General features: G+C 38.0%; 1 protein-coding gene across 1 annotated transcript in view; it reads left to right on the top strand.

The window, feature by feature from the left end:
• SUCLG2 (succinate-CoA ligase GDP-forming subunit beta) overlaps window positions 1-21612 on the top strand; it is a gene marked incomplete at both ends in the record, with an annotated part of 100348 nt that overhangs the window by 58153 nt on the left and 20583 nt on the right. The window contains 2 exons of the mRNA XM_079540135.1: window positions 856-1017; window positions 2056-2198. Of these exons, the coding sequence (XP_079396261.1) occupies window positions 856-1017; window positions 2056-2198 (305 nt within the window). The remainder of the gene's footprint in view (window positions 1-855; window positions 1018-2055; window positions 2199-21612) is intronic.

Genomic DNA, 21612 nt, shown 5'->3' with positions numbered 1-21612 from the left:
AATGGAAGGCTACTAGATTTTTCTGGATGCAACATTTAAAGAAATTTAAATCTGGCTGGTTTTCTCAAAAGAAATCAGTTATGCTGCAGTCAGTAATCATCTGGAGCTAGTACAACCAAGATTATGGAAGTAGTAAAATGATGAGTAACTATAAGACCATTAGAACAACTAAATCTAATGAGGTATTTGCCCATTCAAACCCATAAACAAGTTAGTAAATAGGCAAATAACCAGTTACTCCACCTGCATTTCTACTGCTGTTTGGTTTTATGTGAGTATTATGTTTACTAGCTGGTTTCTGGTATTAATATAATCAAGCATAGACAGGTAGTTGGTTTCTTTTCTTGTAACTGTAGTGAATGTTGACAGAAAAATCATATTTGGATCACTTTGTTCAAAGTTATTTCAATTTGGATCTCTGGGAAAATAAGGTATGTATAGATGATAATATTAAAATTCAAATAATTCAGAAATTTCAAAAAGTTTCAGAAATTCAAACAAGTATCAGTATTTGCTTGGAATTGCTAACCTGTTTTCAGTTAAAGTAGACTGCCTTATGAAATTGGTGCAGACCACCTGCGCAGATTGAAAACCTGCCTTCGTAACTTAATTCCATGTAAAGCAAACACAGAAAATGATGCCTTGACAAAGGCACGTGGCTGCGTGGTGTGGAGGCACTTGTACTTTTTCCCAGTGTAAGTTGGAAGAAAAGCTTGTGCTTTTCTCTTGGACTCAATGCAGGAACTTCAGCATCAAACCATAAGGAAGCCTCTCCTCCTGTAGTACTAAGCAATGGTAGTATTTCAGAAGCTCTAACTAATCTCTAAATGTCTATGTTTTATATTTTTTCTTCAGTTGTTTGCTTTGATGCCAAGATAAACTTTGATGACAATGCAGAATTTAGGCAAAAAGAAATATTTGCCATGGATGACAAGTCTGAAAATGAGCCCATAGAGAACGAAGCTGCCAAATATGACTTAAAATATATCGGACTGGATGGAAATATTGCTTGCTTTGGTAAGAACAAATAAATCCGAAAGACATTTGAAGGCATTCATGTTTGTTCAGTGTATAGGCTTTGTTTACATTCTGATGCTCAATTCACCCTTGATAATATTTCTAGCAGAAATGAAACTGAAATTGTGCGGAGGCTGCGCTGGGGCCTGCAGCAGGCAGGCAGGGTGTGGGATGTGCTGGGGAGGAGGAGAACTGAACGGGGAGCTGGTGGGGCTTCTCTGTTTTCAGCTTTTAAACAAAGTTAATTGATCTTGCCAGTAATTAAAAACAAAGCAAGAAAAGCAATCAGGATTTGGTTATTAGTTTTAGGAAATGAGGCGGTGTAACTTAGAAGGTGCTGCAAATCTTCATAAAAATGTGGTGTTCTCTTTTCAAATAAATACAGTGAGATTTTAATCTCAGTATAAAAGAGAATTGGCAACGCTGCTGTAATTTTTATTATTACTATTATTATCTAGTATTGCCTGTTTCTGTTAAATTCCAGATGATACAGAAGCCTTATTTTATCCATCAGGGAAACATACTGGGGACAAATAATTCTCATCTACTGTAGCTAACTTACAGCGTGTTTGTGCCTGTCACACTGCTTCTAGACTGGTACAAACACAAAACAGGAGGCAGTTTTAAGGCTCATCTGATGCCTGTCCTCAAAATTTAGTTGTTTGTTTCATAGTAATACTAAGCATTATCTCTCACTGTCAAAATGGAGGGAGGGGAGCTCGTATCGAGGTTGCTGTTCTTGGAAGTTTGTTTTTCTTTAACAACTTCCATTCCAGTGCTCATATGAACCTAAAAGAAGGGGCATGAGCAAGTCATGAAATTAATAAAATCATAAAGAAACCTAAATGTTGTTGTGCGTGCACCTGACTTTAAACAATGTGTTGTTACAGATATCCTTGAATAGATATTCACTTATCTGGATATCCTTGAATAAGTACTGACCTATCAAGATGTATTTATGAAGTATGTTGGGCCACGTTAATGTGGCTGCACTGATGTCTTTAATCCTTTTCACACATTACATGTTTCCAATTACAGTGAATGGAGCTGGCCTTGCAATGGCAACTTGTGATATAATATCTCTGAATGGAGGAAAGCCAGCCAACTTCCTGGATCTGGGTGGAGGTGTGAAAGAAGCACAAGTGTATCAAGCATTCAAACTGCTGACTGCTGATCCGAAGGTAATAAATAAATAAAAAGAAGCAGCTCAGCACTGGTTTTGGTCAGGAAGCTCCCCTGTGCCCTGCTATGTTCCAGAACTACAAATAGTATGCTGAAAATACAGTTAATAGCACGAACACAGAGGATGAATTTGTGGAAAGGTTATTCCTAACAGTGTTGTGCCACCTGAGTGAGAAGGAAAATTTAAGCAGATAGTTAATTGTAAAGATTAATCTGTGCACTTTAAAGCTTGGGGATCTCCTGCTTTATGTGAATTAGGGCAGCCCTCTGATCCTGGTGCACTCTTAATGCTTTTTTCAGCAGATGAAGGTGCAGTTCCTCTTTCCTTAAACAACTGGAGAAGACTCTAACCATTGTGTTGAGCAGAAGCTATTTCCAGAGATGCATGTTAGCATGCTGAGGTCATTGGTGCCCTTTTGCAGACAGAAGCAGAATAGCTAGTGAGAGGCTATTGATCAGACATGAGCACTGGAGCAGTGCCAGCCAGCCTTGCCAACACAGAGTTGTGCTTTTTTGTGTCAGAGCCTACGTTGCTGTAGATTTTTCTTTTGCTCATGAAGATCTATCAACTATCAAAGGGCTTTGATCATCATATTCATTTTCTGCACCTAAGCATCTCCACTGAAGTCCCAGTTTCAGCATTTTACTACTTTTTGTGGATTTGGCTTTTTTTAATTCTTCCTTTGTCTCCTTCCCTTTTCCTTACTTTCATTGTATGCCATTAAACCATCTAAATGTCACCTTCCTGTGAAAATTACATCACTGTAACTATATACCCTGGGTAGCAGTAAGCAACAAACTGATTTTTCAGATAGAAAAGGGCTGCAGCAGTAGTTCAAGGCAAAATCCGGAAGAAAATCTACAGTAGAAAATAATCACATATAGACCTCATATTGTAAACCCTTAGAAGCTGCAACTCTTCTTTTACATTTTTAAGGCATGCAGTACCTGGATGTCTCAACTCTACTGGAGTCATCAACAAGATTTGAAACACTGCATCTTTCTACACTCTCATAGACCTGGGTAGTGCTGACTTTTTGTCTAGGTTTATGTTGTTCCCAAGACCCTCAGTAAGAGAACCTGTTGTCTTATTCTAGTTAGTAATATATCTAAAAGACCATAGCCTTGAAGAAGTAGAGAAGCAAGTTATCTTGTGTAGGGTGGAAGGGAAATAGGATGGGTCTTGGATCCGTGGTAGAAAATCTTAGTTTCCTGCACTGTCTGATGCTAGTAGATACTGACATACTCGTGTCCATTTGTGTCAGTTTTAGTTATTCTCAGGACATTATCAACAGATTTGTTTGTGTTTGTGCAGTGCATGCTTAGTATGATGATGAAGATTTGGCTGAGATGTAATTTAGTTCTGAAACTTGTGTTAGTGGTGGAGAAAGCAGGTGCAGTAAAGGTCTAAATACAGATTGCCTTATGATTATCACTATGCTAATACATTTTTCTGTCTGCTGCAGCACAAACAGCAGGTACTAATTTTGGTGATGAAAACTGAGTTTAAGCCATCTTGAATCAAAAAGGCATTTCACTAGCTCTCAGCTATCCTGTATCTGCATATGCAATATTAACTTGTAAATCCCTAACCTCCTTCTATTCAGTATTCCCTTATTTAGCACTACCAGTGATAACCATGATAACATAATGAGAGATTGTAACAGCTCTGGCAGTTATACCAGCCTAACCTCAAAGCTCTTGTAGCTTTTCTTACTGCTCTGATGTTGAATGTTAATGGAAGTTAACTGTTAAAAAATAAAAATAATGTTTTGTTTCATTCTGCTCAGAAAACTTGACAAATCTCTCATTTCATTTCTCCAGCTGTGTTTGTTAGTTAAATAAGGTAACTGAATGAATCCTTTCTTTTCTTAGGTAATATTAGGTTTTCAGTCCCAAGAACACAGTGTTGTCTAATGTAGCATTCACATTTTGGTCAGTAATTTGGTCAGTAATTTCCCTGCAACCTTTAACCTGATTCCCATCTTAATTGAGAATATAAGAACTTACCCTTGGGAATTCTGAAGTCAGTTAATCCTTGCCCAAAAACATCAGGCTTCTGAGGAGTGAATAAAACAGTCTGCAGGGCTTCAACGTGACTGGCTGTACTGAAATATGGCACTGCCAGTGCTGAGGACACTGCAAGAAAGGAAATCTTCCAGAAGAAAATATTCAACTGCACTTTCCAGTAGATTTATTTTCCTGTATTATATTGAAGGAAAAAAAAAATACAGATGTGCCACAATTTCATTTAGTAAAATGGGTTATTGTTTGTGAGGGGGAAAAAAGATCATTGGTTTGCTTTTGGTTGAATCTACCTGCTGTCAGTGTTTATAATTCTTTAAAAAAGAATAGGGGAAAAAAAGTTGTGTTTGCTGCAAAAGGTTATGAAGTGGCTTTTGGGTGGAAATGCTGTCTTTGGAGTCAGTGACCCTTTTATGCTCTGCTGGTCTTGTTTGCAGTCTGCCATATCCAATACTTCCTGGGTCGGACAGGTCATTGCTATGGCTCTGAATTCCTTTCTTTTCACAATTTAAATTCCAGACTTTTTTTTTTTTCCTTCTTGCCTGTCTTGTTTCTCTGAGTTTGTTCAGTGTGTCTGCTTGGCAGGAAGGAAATCTTACTTACTGAAAAGAGGAGAGACAAGAATGAGGAAGAGGGTGTGGATCTGGGAGCTGGAGCTGCTGAGCCTTTTTTCTCCTCTTTGTCCAGCAGTACGTAGAAAAGGTTTTAACTTCAGTGTTTCAGGCTCTGAGTGTTGCCTGGCCCCTCCCTGTGTGCACAATGCAGTGGTGTAGCTGTGCTTGCTGAGGTCCCCATCTTTAAGCACTCTCACATGCTTCCAAGCTCAACAGGTGCTCATTTTTATTTACGGTGAAGATATAGACTGTTGTGTTTACCGTATAACTGTTCATAGCATTCCATGGTTTCCAAAAGGCTAAAGCTGAAAACGTGGTTTTGTCAATAAATTTGCTGTCCAGGACACTGCAGCTTAGTGACCATCTCAGCCCTTTGCTTTGCAAAGCTCACAAAGCTGATGTTCCTAAACTACCTACAAGTTTTTCTCTCAACCTTTTAATACTCACTGCAGAGAGGAATCTTCATGGGAAGTTTTGGATGTCATGAGTTTGAAAACCTTAGTGAGAGCCCATAGTAGGTAGGCTCTTGGTGGGTAGAAGTTAGAAGCATCTCATCTACAACCCTAAGCCAGTCTTATCCTCTGGCATTCCTGTCTCATATTGTTATAACAGAATAATTGAAATATTGTGTAGGTTACTGGTATAGGAGAGTTGCCCTTTAATGCTTGCATAAATTGTGATGTGCAGTCTGTGTCTTTGGTGGCATGCCTTGCCTTTCCCTAAGAGGCACTAAAATACCAAAGTGTAAACTGTGGACAGGTTTGTCATGCCACTGACTGCCTGCACTTACTGATCGATTCCTAATAGAAAGTAACACTGAAATACAGGAGCTTAAAGGCTGAAGTTGTTTGGATTTTTTTGGCTCCTGTCTTTGGTGGTGCTACAAAAGATTTATCAAATCAATTGCTGTTAACAAGTGTTTGCTTGCCATATAGGCAAAAAAACTATTGACAGATTGACAGACGTTTCTCTAGAAAAAATGCTCTGTATTGACATCTGGTAACTGATATCCAGGGAATAATTAATATCAAGCACACACAAAGCTTTTGATTTCCCTGTAGCCATTCCTTGCCCCAAATTCAGATTATTGTTTACTCAATGTGGAATGTGTGTTCTTACTCCTGTCACTTTGCTTTGCTGTTTGCTTATGTCAAATGCATCTCGCTGTTCATCTCAGTGATGGGAGAAGTAACAGCACTGATGTGCCTCATTGTTTAGTGGCAGTGTGTGGAGCAGAAGTCTCAGGGCTTGTATTTTCCAGGCATGTGAGAGAGTGAAGAGAATTCTGAAGGAAAGTATCATTAAATGATAATTTTGCAATTCAGTTATTTTCCAGCTGTGCTTGGTGTGAAAGTGATACTGCTTATTCATCCTTATTACATAAGGTATTTTTCACGGTTTATCCTTTTGGCTTGAGGGATTTTTGGTATTACTGTTGTTAACGTTGCAGTCCGTTATCTGGCAGCAGAAGGCATAACTCTACTAAGACAAAAGCTTTGTGATAATCTTTTCTCAGATTTCAGAAATGGGGGTGGGGAAAAAAAAAAAAAAGCTGTCTTCTGTAACCAGTTTTATCCTAATTTCAGTTCTGAACTAATTCAGAACTAATTGGATGAACTAGCTCAGTTTAGGCAATTCAGAAAATCTGGAAGCGTTCAGGCAGTTTGAAGTGTAGTGACTGTGCTGGGGTGATTCTGGGCTCTTTGCTCTTATTCTGCTTGAAACAAAGACTGGCTCCCAGTTTTAGGGGAAAAGGGTCTTTTGAGTATGGCTCCAACTGCGCTTGACTATAGAGTAGAGAATTTTGCCCTGGAAGTTATGCAAAAATCTGTCTTACTCAGTGATCTGTGCCTGGTGTTTGTCTGTAGTGTTACAAATGTGAGCCAAAAAGTAGTTTTTGGCAGTGAGTTTTTTTGTTCTTAGGGGCTGCCAGGTGCTTATTGCATTCCCAACTAATTATTCCATGCAGCAGGCATAATCTTGGACAGTCTTGGAGGTGAACATAGAGACTGGAAGAAGGGAGGAATGAATGCTATCATGGGGTGTACCTGATCCACGATGAGACAGTGTAATCACAGCATGTAAGAATAATACCAGCAGCCAAATTGTGAGTGCAGACAGCTTGCACAGCTGTTTAATGGGATCTGCTGAATGTCTGTTGCAATATTTGTCATGCCAGTCAGTCAAGACTGTCAAGTCTGTCTTATTTATGATGAGTTGCAGCTTGAGCATCAAAAGCAACATCCAGAAATAGAAAAGAAACAACATAATTTTCTTCTAGGGTTGCCTTTGTCTTTTGATGAGAGTGGCTGTTATTGTTGTCAGTTCTGGTACTTCTGTGTGGAGTGAGAGGAGGATGCACTGGGCAGTGGGAGGGGTGCAGACTGTTAAGTTGTGAAAGTCAAACAGGGAATCGTGTGCAGAGGTTTTAACAGTTCCACAGTTTGAATGGCCAGTCTTGGAGCAGTAGTGAGCCTTGTCGTAGAGAGCATGCTGGATGTGAGTCATTTGCTGCACACTTCCTGCATTTCACTGACAAATTGCTAGTAGTGGATTTCTCAATGTTATAATAATCTATAGAATCAGAGAACTTTCTCTGTATCACACACACAGCCTGTGTCAGCATGTGTACAGTTGTGAATAATGAAATGTAAATAGCATTTGGTTATAGACATATAATAGTGTTAGCACTGGATTTGTTTGAATTGTGAGATTGCATGTCATTTCAGGTAGTGCAGAGGAACTCTATTCCTTACATAGTCATTAGGAATCCTCTTGCTTTCCCGTTCAAATATCATGCACCCTTTACACACTTCATTACCCAGCTCTTCTTTACACAGCATGAAAAATTTTTATGCCTTGTGTGTTTTTCTGATTCGCACAAGAGGGTGAAGCATTCTGTGCTGTTTTGAGCACTCTAAAAACTGTAGGAGTTATTGTGGAGAAAAATGTGTAATAGGCAGCATGTCAGCAGTGGTAGACCTGGAAGCAATTCCAAAAATTGGAACTGACCACCATTCTCTTGCTTTCACCCAAACTAGAGCACCCACTGGCACACTTCAGCTGGAAGTCTCCTTCCTGGAAGTCTCTTCTTCCAGTCCTGCATCCTTCATAAGCACCTCTGTGTTTTCTGGCAGTGCTCTACAGAACCCAGTACTTCCACGAGTGCTGACTACAAGCTCTACGTGAGCTGTGCGTTGTAACACTCATCTTCCATAGGTGATGGCTCTCAGGACTGATCACAAACTTTATAGGCTGTTAAAAGAATTCAAGTGCTATGGAAATAATAAGTTATTGCTGTTATTTTACTGCTTATTGCACAGCCATATCCTAGTGGCAGTTTTGTACTCACCACTCTTTTTGTATAAGTGCAATGTGCAATTTAAAAAAAAAAAAAGTCATAATCAGTAAAACAGTGTCTGTGTTCTGACTTTGACGTTTGTGCAAGGTGATGTCTAATGAATTATTGCTGTATATCAGTTTTCAGAAGCTGGATCTTACACCATCATCTCAATGGTATCTCCCAGTAGCGTTGAGGGATCCCCTTTTGCTTTAGGGTGCTTGAACATGTGTGTAAGACAATACATTTCTCTTCAAATGTAGAAGAGACTTGAGTTGAAAGGACGAGGCACAGCAAGGTGAAGGAAACCAGTTAACCTGGGCAGTCTGCCCAGTGTTACAGGTTAATGTCTGCTGTGTGAAGGCAGCGAAGGAAACTAAGCTAGGTGTTCTGGAAATTATTCAGCAGAAAAGCTGATTGAGTCCTTCAGTAGTTTACATAAGGAGCTACAAGACTATCCAACACAGCAAGCTTTTATGAACTGCCTTAAAAACTTACCCAGGGTGTTTCAGGAAGAGCTGATCACGCACTGGGGCCAATGAATGGACTTGAGGTTTCTTTTCCTCTTTCAGGCAACTGCAATTGCCCTAAATTTAAAGCCAAAATGTGTAGTTTTGTATGGGCTTTGGCTTTTTAAGCCTTTGAAAGTTTAAGATGATATCAGAGGACAGTTTGTAGATGTAAAAAAGACCAATTAGAGCACAGAGACATTTTGTAAAGCTGAGCATAGTTGAAAAAGGCACAGTCTGCTTTCTATCAGAAATCTGTACAAATACTTCACCTTGTAACCAAGGGTACTGGAGCACATCTGTCTGAAGTGTTAACACTCGTAGTTCTTTTCCAGATGCTACAGAGTTTGGGCTTATAGGAGTAATCCCAAATTTTTATTAGTGTTGCTTTGGTGAGGAAGTGTATAGACTAACAGAATTTGAGCAAGGATTTCAGCTAATGTGTCTGTGCAGTTTTACAGGTATTAATTTAAGGTGGCTAGTCATCTTGTAGAGCAATTAAAGTATTGAAAAGGTGTTCTTTCATTCCATTTAAGCTTTTTAATAAACTCTTAGCATATAGCCAATATTTATGAAAAGGTGAGGACAATTATGCATTTTTAAAATGTATAATGGAATTTCTTGATTTACAATCAAGAGTTGCATATCTTTTAGGAGCATATGTATTATTGAGTTCTAGATAATTCACATTAAAGCATATTTACATATCAATTTGCCATTCTTTGTAGGCACTGGGAAATTGAGTGCCTCTTTTTTTAAGTCTGACTACAATGAATCTTAAAAGGGGGATTAAAAAAAAAAAATGAGCAAGGAAAAAAAAACTTGCAGAGATTTTGCACTTACCCCCTGTGTATCAGAAAGTTGGGCTGGAGAGGAGTGGTGGAAGTTGGTAACCGCACAGTGGTAGTAAAGATCTGTTATGGACTGTGCTTACTTCAACTGCCAGTATAGGAAATACTGGATGAGTGTGACAGCTGGGGCTTGTAACACTGGGGAGAATCTTCCAGTGTTTAGAGAAGAAAATTGTCCGTCTTGAGAACGTTGTGGTGTCGTCTCTAGTTGCAGAACGCCGTCTGTCGCGCGTGCAGCACGATGTGCAGTGGTTTGCGTGTTAGTATTGCTGGGTTACAAGAAATGCCATGCGTAATGCATCGGAACAGTGATTAATCTTTTGCTGTACTTTACAAACTGATTAAATCTTGAAAATTTATGTGATTCATTCCACTGTTACTGAGGATAGAGGGGACAGATATTTTGGGAATCTCCATTTGGCAGTTCATCTTGGCGAGATGAGTAGTTTATTATGAATCTATTTATAGATTATCTAGCAGAGAGAGGAATGAGAGAATAATCATTTAGTGATACAAATAGGAAATAATGTGTTCATAAAAAATTTAGTTTCCCTACTTAAATTCTGCTGTAGAGAAAATCACCTTTTATTGCTTATTGTTTTTAAGTGCCTTGAGGTGTCATGGCTGCCTAGGAAGGTGTTTGATCTTTCCACCAAAATGAAGAAATCTAATCACCTCACCCCCATCTGTTTCTGATAGAAACAGACCTAGATGATGAATTGTGTATTTCAGCTAGGTGCTCTTAGCCATTTATGCTGGGTAGAACGTACTCTCCTGGCTGTGAAATGAATATCAACTGTTTTTAATTATAATTTCCAGAGCACCCTTGATGGATGGAGTACACATAGAAGGAGTAGAGGTTAGTTGAAGAATAAGACTCGATTTTGAGGGGAAAAAAAGGTGCAATGTGATAAATACAATTTCCTCATCATAAAATTACCTTTTAAGACCAAAGAATAAAGGGGCATGATCTTGCAAAGATTTTTAGCATAACAGGACGTCTATACTGAAAAGGGGGAAAGTGTGAAACAGCACTGTTTTTAAATGAGCTTCTTGTCTTTCGTCTCCGCAATAAAAAAGAGACTTAATTTTACCATGCCACGTTCAGTGATGTGGTTATTGGAAAAGAGGGGAAAATTACATGAATAAATACAGATGTATCACTCATCTCTGCTGTCACACTTGCGCACTGGCTTGCATCCTAATATAGGAAATAGAACAATATCACCTATCATAATCTAAGTTATTATTTATCCCATATGCCATCTGAAATGTCTGGCACAGTGATGTGACTAAGAATAATGTGTAGGGCTGGCAAGTAGGGAGCTTTTAAATTCATTCATATTTTGGGGAAAAAGATCTGTTAGAGCATCCGCCCATTTCTATAGAAATTGAGATGCTCTGAATCTTCTGATGCTTTCTGTATTCCTCTGTATATGCCTCTTCATACAGCTTTGAGGTCAGAAATATATTTTTCTGAAATATGTAAACTTCAGTTATGGAGCAGGATGCACTCTGTCCTGTCAGAAGGGTGTATTTAATTATACTTGAATGAGGAAAGTATTCCTTGCCTTGTGTTCATCCATCCATTTGCACTGAGGAGAACAGAATGAAAATGCTTTGGAAAAGACAAAAATTATTTGAAATATGGGTTAATGAAAGAGGGAAAAGCTATTTCTTTCCTTTGAATCTCTGTCTTATTTCAGGTGAGACTGAATTATTTCACAACTTCATTATTCATGCTCCAATTCAAGAAGATATTCAAACTTGTTTCAGATTTTAATATTTTATTATCTATTATTCTGAGTGGATGGATAAAGCTGAAATAAATTAGTCTATTCACTTTTAAAGCTTGTCATGTTCTTAAGTACTTGGTAAATCAAGTCCACATCTACTTTAAATGAGTATTTCTTATTCTTGTTGCTAGAGGTTCAGTTTCATCTTCTAATAGAGGAAGTATCTCTGTTATAGGAAGATGAAAATTAGGCCTGTCTCAAAATATGCTGGGTTGTACCCTTCAGTATTTTACTGTATTAGACATTCCCTACAACAGGGTGTTTTCTTTAGAACAGGGGAGAGCTCATCTCCTTTATTGCTCGTACTTGACTTCTTAACGCAGTCTGCAGAAGATGTGAGCTATTCTATCTCCTTTGGCCCAGTTCTCTTGTGTGTGCACTCTGGGAAGGCAGAGAAATAGCAGGAATATTCCCAACCAACCATGGTTCCTTCAGTTGCACAGAAGTTCAACTGATTGGGGTGTTTAGCTTTCATTCTGCTGTCACTGGGTGGGAACAGTGACAGAGTCTGTGTAAAGCAGAATAGAATTTTTGCAATGGTAGGACCTAAATAATAGTGGAAATGGTCACTTTATGTAAAGGGTTTTATTTGAAAACAGATTTTCCATGGAAACTCACGTGTTTGTTTTTTTTTTTCCTTTGGACTGAGCGATGACTACAAGTTTTTTTCCAGGACTGAATGAAAAAGCTGGCTTTGTGACAGAAACCTTCACGTGAACTACAGATGCATGGTAGATTTGGAATTTATCATGGTATCAGAGGGGGAAAGAGCAAAAATATCTCTTTCAGGAAACAAATGGTATACATGCTTATACAGTGTAGACAAGATTAGAACTTGAAAATGCAGCAAATTTCTTTTCCTTAACTAAATCTTGATGAAATTGCCCTCCCAGAACACAATTATAGGCCTGTAACTGGCAAAAAATAAAAATAAAAAAAATTAAAAAATCAATTATTGAAAAGAAACTAATGAATGTGCAGAGTCATTATTTTATGGTAGATGGTGAAAGTTGGATGCCTGATGCCCAGCAAATCATTTGATTTAAAGGTTTGGGACTGCAATGCTTGACTTCTCATTGAAGAAATATAAAAGAGCAAATTACTGTTTGCTGGAAAGTCACAGAAACCTTATCAGAATTGTTCAGTTTCTGCTGCACCCTGGAGGTTTTCCTCTTCAACCACTGATTGAGTATGTGTTCTCTGAATTGTGAAGGATTTGTCTTTAATCAAAACTTTCACAGGGCCCAATGCAGCTGTTTTGGGTGGGTTATTTATTTATTTTTTTTTGTATGTATTAGGAGAAAAAATAAGTTTTTGTTTTCATTTCATAATACAAACTATGGAAGGAATTGAACTGAAAAGATAAAATGGAAGCAGTTTTAAAACGACAGTGCATACATTTCAACAATGTTAGCTTATCTCCCTTAATAATGTTAAAAATCTGTTGCACTTCAGTAACGCAGATGAATTCAGCCCTTTCCATTGCTGGTGGAACAGATTTTCCCTTAACTGACCACTGCAGATTTTAGGCTTTTTATCAAAGAGCTTCCTTCCTCTGTGTGTGCTATCAGCAGTCAGTGCAGGCTTTCCCTTACTTGGAGGCACTCAGGTCTGTGGCATTTTGAGCTTATCTAAGTTAGTGCTTTTGTTTGCACCTTCCTTCCCTGGATGTGCCCTGGTGCTCATCCAACAGTGCAGCGAACAACAGGGAGCTGCCCTGGCAAGACTAAAGCTGTAAAAACAGGAATAGATTGGCTCCCTACACTTTGCTGGATGGGATGAGTGGCTCCCAGAGGATGGTGCTGGTTTAGGGATGCTTCAGCCCTGAGCTTTGGTCTGTTAGCAGACTGGTATTTTTTCGTGCATCACACAATGCCTCCATCATTGAATGCTGCTGGTGAATTCAGGGGAAATAGTTTCTCCTAGGATGTTGTTTGTCATAACCTTATCCAAAAGGAATCTGATTCATTAAGGGAAGCTCATCGTGTCATATTGTTGAGGAGGAGGATAATTTCTTTGTAGACATCATCCAGCATTCAGCTGTCCAGCAAGAGAAACAGAATTATGTATCCATTGCTAGGCTCTGACTAGGCTTGAGCTCTGATTAGAACAGGCTTCCCTTCTTCATTTCATAAATCATAGGTAGTCTGTGTTGCTGGGAGTTTTGATTCAGATCCAAGAAAAAAATTGAATTTTGTGTGTGTGAATATATTTACATATTTAATGTCCTCAGAAAAACAGAATTAAGCCTTAAATCTAGAGAGAGATTTTCTGCATTTCACTCTGATTTGTGATCAAATGTGTTGTGCTCTTCCGCTCTGACACCTGACTTGGTAATTAATTTGTTTGTTAGCGTTGCTGATTTGAAGCAGTGTGGTGTACCATGGAGTGCTCAGTTATGCTCACAATCAAGTCGCCAAATGTGCATTATTCATAGTTAACTTAAACTGCAGGAGCAACTTTGTACATCTTATTGAAAATAGGTATATGTGGCATGTTGGTGCTGTCCCATACTGGGATGTCATCTTTTCTTGCCCATTATTAAGTGGAACCACGAAGAGCATCTCCACTGTTGACTTCTTGGATGCAGCACCTTGGCATGTAACTGTCTATGTTTGCTACTGTGATACCAACCTAATGGCCAAAATCCTTTTAGTTATGTGATAGATAAAGAACTTGAAATACTTTGGTGCTATTGCAGAAATTATGGTCACGATTACTCAATAGCTTGTATTATTCTGTACATTTGATACAGACCTAATTTTTTTTGTTGCTCACGAAGTCCTTCATTTTCCCACTACTTACAGTCATTGGTACCATAACACCCCCAGAGAATTCACAACACAGTGCTCATCAGAGCATGATGCTCCTCAGGAACAAGGGGAACTCAGAATCAAGCTAGAAGTGCTGTGTAGGTGTTGGTTTTTTTTTTTCTCTTGTAAGAGAAGTGATGAAAACTTTTCAGTGAGAATGATTGCATTATCTCAGCTGCTTCTCTGTTTCTGATGTACTTTTATCAGCTGATTTTCTCCAAGATGAAATGCCTGAAATGAATTGCTGTAATACGAAAAAGATGCTGTTTTGGTCTGTGCTTCTTTCCCCAGCTGCGTGATATGCACTCATGCCATTCTTTGGTTACCTCAGGGAGCTGTGTGGCAGAAACAGGGAGCTGTTTTGGAAGTCAAATTTTACGTTGCCTCCAATCTGTGGGGAGGAGGGGTTGGTTGGGTTTTTGTTTCTTTTTTAAAGCGTTTTTCAGGGCAGAACAGTTCCAGAGGCTTTAAGTAAAGTGCTGATTGCCCTGTCAGTCAGGGCAGAGAGGAACTTGGAACTTCACAGATTGATGCTTGACAGAATAATTAGAAAACTGTCACTTGAAGTAACCACTGCGGTGTTCCCTGAAGAAATGTGCCCATGCCAAATGTGTGCTGTCCAAATCTAGAGGTTAAATGTTCAGTAAGACAAAACATAGCATGTCACCAGAGAAAATTACTTGCAGCATGCTGTAGAAGCGATGCCCCTCAAGCCCCTAAGCAGAGCCTACACTGTTTATTGAACTTACCTGCTTTGATCTTGCTCGTATCCAAGAGCTTTTCAGCCCTGAACTATGGGTTTTAAGGTAACAAGGCACTGAGGTATTATCTAACACCTCAGATAACACAGGGCCTTGAAGGGTTTGAGGCAAAAGCACTCACAGCTTTAACAATGCTTTCCAATTCTGCGGGCTTTGCAGCAATTCTCTAAGTGTTTTTGAATACCTTCCACTTAAATAAGAAGAGGCAGCTCGTACCACACATGCTTCTTTCTTCATTTTCAGCCCATAAGGAAACCTGGATGTATTCTCATGTTTGGGGTTGATTTGGAGGTTGGTCTGAAGAGTGCAGGAGAGGAGCTGTAACATTTCAGCATGGTTTGGTTTGTATTTGTGCTAGCATTGCATTATCTGGGTAAGTGCTGGTGTGGCAGGGATGTGGGATTTATGCTGGGAAAGGATGGTCTTTGTTGGAATTGGTTCTGGAATCTCAAACTGGAAAGATTCAGTGAACATAATAGGTCTGTCCTGTGCCAGCTGGACTTGCATACTTGTTGCATTGAGATGTGTCTCATTTGAAGCATGGAATTTCAAATATAATTAACCTTTTCAGAGTTAGTATTTTAGCTGAATTATTTACAGACTTTCTGTGTAATAAATATAAAGGATGATTTTAGATTTGAGTTGAAGGCATATGCTTCTCTATTGACTTGGAATATCTTAAGAACTTGTGCTTTATATCACCACCCATGATCCTACATGATAGTGGTTTCCTGATTACTTGTTAACTGAAGAGCTGTATCTTGAATCTTTCATTTCTCTGGATAGAAATGTAGAGGAAAACCTGCTTGAGTAAGTTAGACTGAGCTTTGGACGCTTAGATTACATTTCTCAGCCTTGGCTCTGGGGCTACTGAGACTGTATTTGCAGTGGATCTGTCAATTAGAACTAGAAGTGTCTTTTTCTTAAATACTGTAGATGCTGAAGGTCAGTGATTCTGTGGATTTAACTAAGCATAGTGTTCAGATTTGGTTTTTTAGAGTTACAAATGAAATTTCATAACTGTCTTAAGATTTATTTCCATGAGCAATCATGGTCTGATTCGTCTCAGTGTCTGCTAGCTATAAAACCCCTGGTACTTGAGTGTTAGTGCTGTTGTGTATTAATCTAACTGAAATCAGATTGGGTCCTTAATACCCATGCAGCTCTTTCTTCTGCAGAGTGAACTAACTTGATCTTTTTCCAGGGAATGCTGCATGTAGTTTTGTTCATGCACATGTGCACAGGGTTTAGGAGTGTTCTCGTAACTGTGAATTTTGCTATTTATATAATGCAAAATTCACAGTTACGAGAACACTCCTAAACCCTGTGCACATGTGCATGAACAAAATATATATATATAGTATATATATATGTATATATATATGTATATATATATATGTATATATATATATGTATATATATATAGTATATATATATGTATATATATATAGTATATATATATGTATATATATATAGTATATATATATGTATATATATAGTATATATATATGTATATATATATAGTATATATATATGTATATATATATAGTATATATATATGTATATATATATAGTATATATATATGTATATATATATAGTATATATATATGTATATATATATAGTATATATATATGTATATATATATAATGATATATAATATAATATATAATGCTAATTATAATTTTGAATTATTAAATATATTTAATATTTGCTAAGGAAAATACTACATGCTGGCATTGTGACAGTTTAGGAGCACTGTTTGTTTTCATAAACCACAGATTCCTCTTTGATTTTATTTTCCAAGTAGTATTTCTGACTGTAATTTTTATAGTATTGTTATAGCTTCAGTTTTCCAGAAGAAAGGCTGTGATGGGGACAGTGTAGTACACCCACCAAATGTTGAAAATGCTGCTTTGGTGGAAGATGAGAATTTCAACCAGCTTGCTAACAATACTACAGAGTTTCTGTAGTCACAGCAGCCCCGTAGCAGCACATCTTAGCAGGAGAACAAGAGATGTCTCCTATGCTGACATAAAGCTTTTGCTCTTTTTTCCTTTTTTTTCCCCATCTTATTAATATTTTAAAGGAGTTTTTTAGAGTTAATATTTTACAGTTAATCTCTTTGTAGTGTTCATTGCAGAAAGGAAGAGATTAATTTTCCTCTGTGTTTATTAATTTCTATCGTTTTTTTTTCCCTAGTCAACACACAATGTTTCTCCCTTATCTTGAAAGCAAGCTTTTCCAGTACTGGAGTAAATTTTCTAATTGAATAGATCCAGTTGGCATTCTCTAATAGCTTGTCAATTTGCACATGTTGTTGTCTGACAGCTAGCCCTGTTACCTTCACAACTAATGCTAGTCGAGTGCCAATATAAATGAGTATGATAATAGTCAGATATGTCTAATCTTCTAAATGTAATGTCACCATTTTTCTGTGCGCTGTTTTCCTCACAGAAAAATGATTGAAAAATAATGACATTTTGCTTTGTTTGTCATAGCTGTGGACAGTGAACTCTCGAATAATTTTTTCTTTTGAGCACCAGAGAATTCAAGTTGGGAATGCCTTGTAAAACAGGTCTTATTAGCCAGAGAATGACAATGGAAAATGAATGTAAATCTTGATGTCCATTTAAAATACTAGGAGATTGAAAAAGTAAAAGGCAAAAAAAAAAATGGTGCCCTTTAAATGATTGATGGGCTGCCTAGATCAGGTACAGTCTGAATTAAACGCATTTGGATAATTGATCTTCTGAATGAATGCAGATTAAATTTGATTGATTTCACCATTTGAATAAAGACATTTATTTTTGGTGGTTTTGCTGTTTTGTTCTGCTGGAATCCAGAGACAATTAAGCAAGTACTTTACCATTTATCACAACTTTCAAACCAAAAAAAACAAACCCAAATGCTTTGGAGGAAGGGTAATTTCTCACATGCTGTAGTGCATGGTGTATGGAGTACTTCCATATAAACATTGTGTTTAATGGGCCACTGGAAGAGATTTGTTGTAGCTGTTTACACTGAAGTAGTGAATAGAAGCCTTGGGCTGAAATCGAGGTTTCTTACTCAAAATCCTACAGAGAAGAGCTCTGCTTTTTCATTAGCTGCCTTGTCTAAACAGGTTCAGCAGGAAAAGAAAAAGGTCTCTGGAAGCAATGAGACTTTCCCAAGGTTACTCAAATATCGGTGGCAGAGCCTTCATTAGAATCTTTGTTGTATGGCTTTGAGTCACACAGTGCCACGTCCTGTGGACTGTGTTATGTTCTACTGCAGGAGGTCACTGCTGCTGAGTCATTTATTAGTGTCCAAAACAAAGAAATGCAAATAAACACAAATAAATAGTACTGTTTTGCAAGGCTGAGAGAATGCCTATAAAAATGAAGTGACTAATTTCATTTTGTCTGTTTTGTTGAAGAGAGAAAGGTTACTTCTTGAGATTTAATGCCCTGAAAATTTACAGGCTTGATGCTTAAGCAGTAATAAGTGAAGCATTAAGGCATTTCGTGGGGATTAATGACTGGCTGGGAGGAGTTGATGGCTCGAAGAATAGCTAAGGACCATTAACCTCCACTGGTCATTAATCTTGGAAGGCTGCCTTGAATGCTGAGGTCATTATTGCTATTAGAAAATAAATATTTGAGGAGGGGAAGAGAGGAAGGATCACACGTGCTTCTAAAATACATGGTTTGAATGGCTTAGTAGCTACCTCGTGTCTATTGTGTGTCACTAGCAGCATTAATCTACAGGCTTAATAAGAGTTTCTGATCTCCACTGCTTAGGTTGCTTTTTATTATATTCACTAATTGGGGCTGTAACATCAGGATAAATTCAGCTTTGGAAATGTGAGTGGAACGATTACGGCTGCGTGCTTAGAGAACAGGCCACATAGCAGTGCTTCAAAGTTAGTTTTCATGCTTAAATGGGATGTCATAGCAGCCAAGGATTCTTTATTCTGCAGCCCCGTTCCCTCTTTAAGTGTTGGTATTTGCTTATGTCTCATCTACCTGAACGTGTGAAGGCACATATCTTTCCTTGTCTTCAGCAAAGATGTTTTCAGTGTTTTTTTGGGTTGGTTTTTTGTTTTTTTTGCAGAACAGCATGGCGTAGCATTTTGCTGCCTGCTAATTGGACTTGCTCTGTATATGAAAAGGTATAAAATTTACTTCTTGTCTTAAATACAAGCGAAAATCAACTAATAACACTGCTGCTGTTTGCAATTTGTGACCTACAACTACAAGCCACAGGACAGTGTCACCTGGAGAAGTGTTAAATGGAAGGAGGTGTTTCTAGCAACCCCCAAAATGTGGTATCCAGTACACTGCTTGGAGAATGTTTGCAACATGAGGAGTGTTTTGCATTGTTACCACACTTTGCCCTGATAAAGGGATAATGTCAGCTGAAAGTCAGCTTGTCTTTATGTTTGTTAGGGTTACAAAACTGAGTGAATGAAACTTTCATTTTTTTCATCTGTTTATCTCCATTCAGCATAGTCTTTTGTAGGTGCCTGCTTTTCTAGGTTAAACTTCCTTCATGTCCTGCCATCACAATGAGCTATCAAGAGAACAGCTTGTGGATATGCTGATGATCAGTCATCTGTTCTCTGTGTACGTAGATTGCCATTGCTGTTAGTGCTCCATAGGATGATGCTATGTCACTCTCTTACTCTCAGTACTTTGTGAATGGTACATTTCACCAAGATATTCACTGAAAGTGTGTTCCTTTTTACTAGATGCCACCTTTCAGACAATGTTTCCAGCCTTCTAGGACTACTGAAGGTCAGTAGAAGAATTTAGATGGATCTGTTTTACTGTTAAGCGTAGTTCTACCTCTGAGAAGTGGGAAACCCCTTGCTCACATCCAGCACTCACTTAAGTCAACAGAAGATTCTCTTTTGGGATGTTCCAGAGGTTTTGGAGTGGTAGATAGATGCTGCATGGATCATCTTATCCTTCTCTCAGCTGAGGAAGCACCTGCTGTGTGCTCCTGTCACTGGGTATTTGCTTGCTCAGAGTGTTTAGGGAAAGTAAGAGATGGAATGCTTGAGGCATCTATGAAGAAGGATCACTGAGCTATAACTTTATAACCTTTAGGTTACTACCTTTATTTTTTTTGTGCAGAAGACTGTGCTTAAATTAGTGTCTGCACTTCTAAAGGGTGCATACAAAAATACTTGGGAATGAAGTTTATTTTTTAAACTTTATTTGTAATACAAGCTTGAAATTAGAGCTGCTTTCCCTACTGATTTCCCTTTTTCTATTTGGCAAAATCTGATTTCTTCCCCACCCTCTGTGTTTCTAATGAACACTGAAATTACCATAGCCTCTTTCGTCTCCTTGATGCGTTGTCAGCATCAGTATTACAAAAGATGCCCTACTTGTTTCTGTTTATCTGACTTTGAGTGAATACCCACAGAAATACGAGCTTGCTTCGTATTCCCTTCGCTTGCTTGAGAAACTCTTGCAGTCGACGCTGCTATTAATGTGTATAAAATATATCGTGTCCAGGACTTGCTGTTCAGTTCAGTGTTTTTGAATCCAGTTTCCTTGATACCAGCAGCATTTCAATGAAACAAACTTAAAAAATGTGAATCAACTGTTCATCTAGTATAGTTTTCTAAAAGCAAGTGAGCAGGCTTGCATGTGCTGGTTTGACACCCATACCTACTTCCATGGGGGAAAGCCAGGTGCCATCTACTCTTTCTGCTCAAAGACAAAAGCAAATTTATTACTAGTAATATGCTCAATGCTTTACCATACTCAGGAGTTCTACAAAACTGAATCTGTGTGTACACCTTGAGTCACAGATTTGAAGGGTAGGAAAGATCTTTAAGATCATCTTGTCTGACCTCCTGCAAACTCTTGAGTAAAAATTCCTGCTTTCAATTCGAAGCCATGTGGCTGAATAAGCTGCATACTGTTCTGTAGAAGAAATTCTCAATCTTTGTATACAAATGTCATTAATTAAGGAGGGTACCATATATGTACCTGTAAGCTTTTCCATGTTTTATCAAATTTTATACCTGTGATTCCGTTTTTCACATTAGAATCTTCAGTTTTTGTTTTCAAGTTGCAGTATATTGTTGCCTTCTCAAGTATTTTATGGGCAAAATTTACTCTGGAATCTTCCATTCAAAAATGTATTAGATTGAGTTTCTGAAGTCAAGTCAATTTTCATGTTTTTATTATGGTAGAATTCTTCAACTCAACTTTCTTGCAAAAAAAATAAAAAGTGAAAATTACAGTCAATGTTCCAGTCACCAGAAAACTCCAAGAGGATAAATCCCTGAGACAGCCATTGCTTTGTAGTCTTCTTGCACAGAAAGGAATTGGGAAGGAATATATGGAAACCAGATATTTATGGAGTTAGTAACAGCAAAATTAAATTAAAGACTTCCTTAACAGCAGAGCATAACACTGCATAACACTACATATGCAGAGCGGGCTGGAAGCATTCTATCTGGTTCAGTTTTTAAAATCTGCCTCTTCCTACTAAAACATTTTAAATGGAAGACTTTACTGCAAGTGGAAGATGAATTAATCAATTTAAGCCTAAGGCAAGACAAGGTATATGTCAAGCTACAAGTTTTTGGTGAAAAGCTGTCTGCCGCTTTGGCTGATGTGTGCAAGTTGCATAGCAAGCTATGCAATGAAATTGAAAGCTTAGAAATAAATACGTGTCTGGTGTTGAAAAGTGAATGGAACA

Source organism: Tetrao urogallus, assembly GCF_951394365.1.
Source record: "Tetrao urogallus genome assembly, chromosome: 10".
NCBI classification, from domain to species: Eukaryota; Metazoa; Chordata; class Aves; order Galliformes; family Phasianidae; genus Tetrao; species Tetrao urogallus.
The sequence above is the reverse complement of the archived record's forward strand: the minus strand, read 5'-3'. Positions and strand labels throughout refer to the sequence as shown.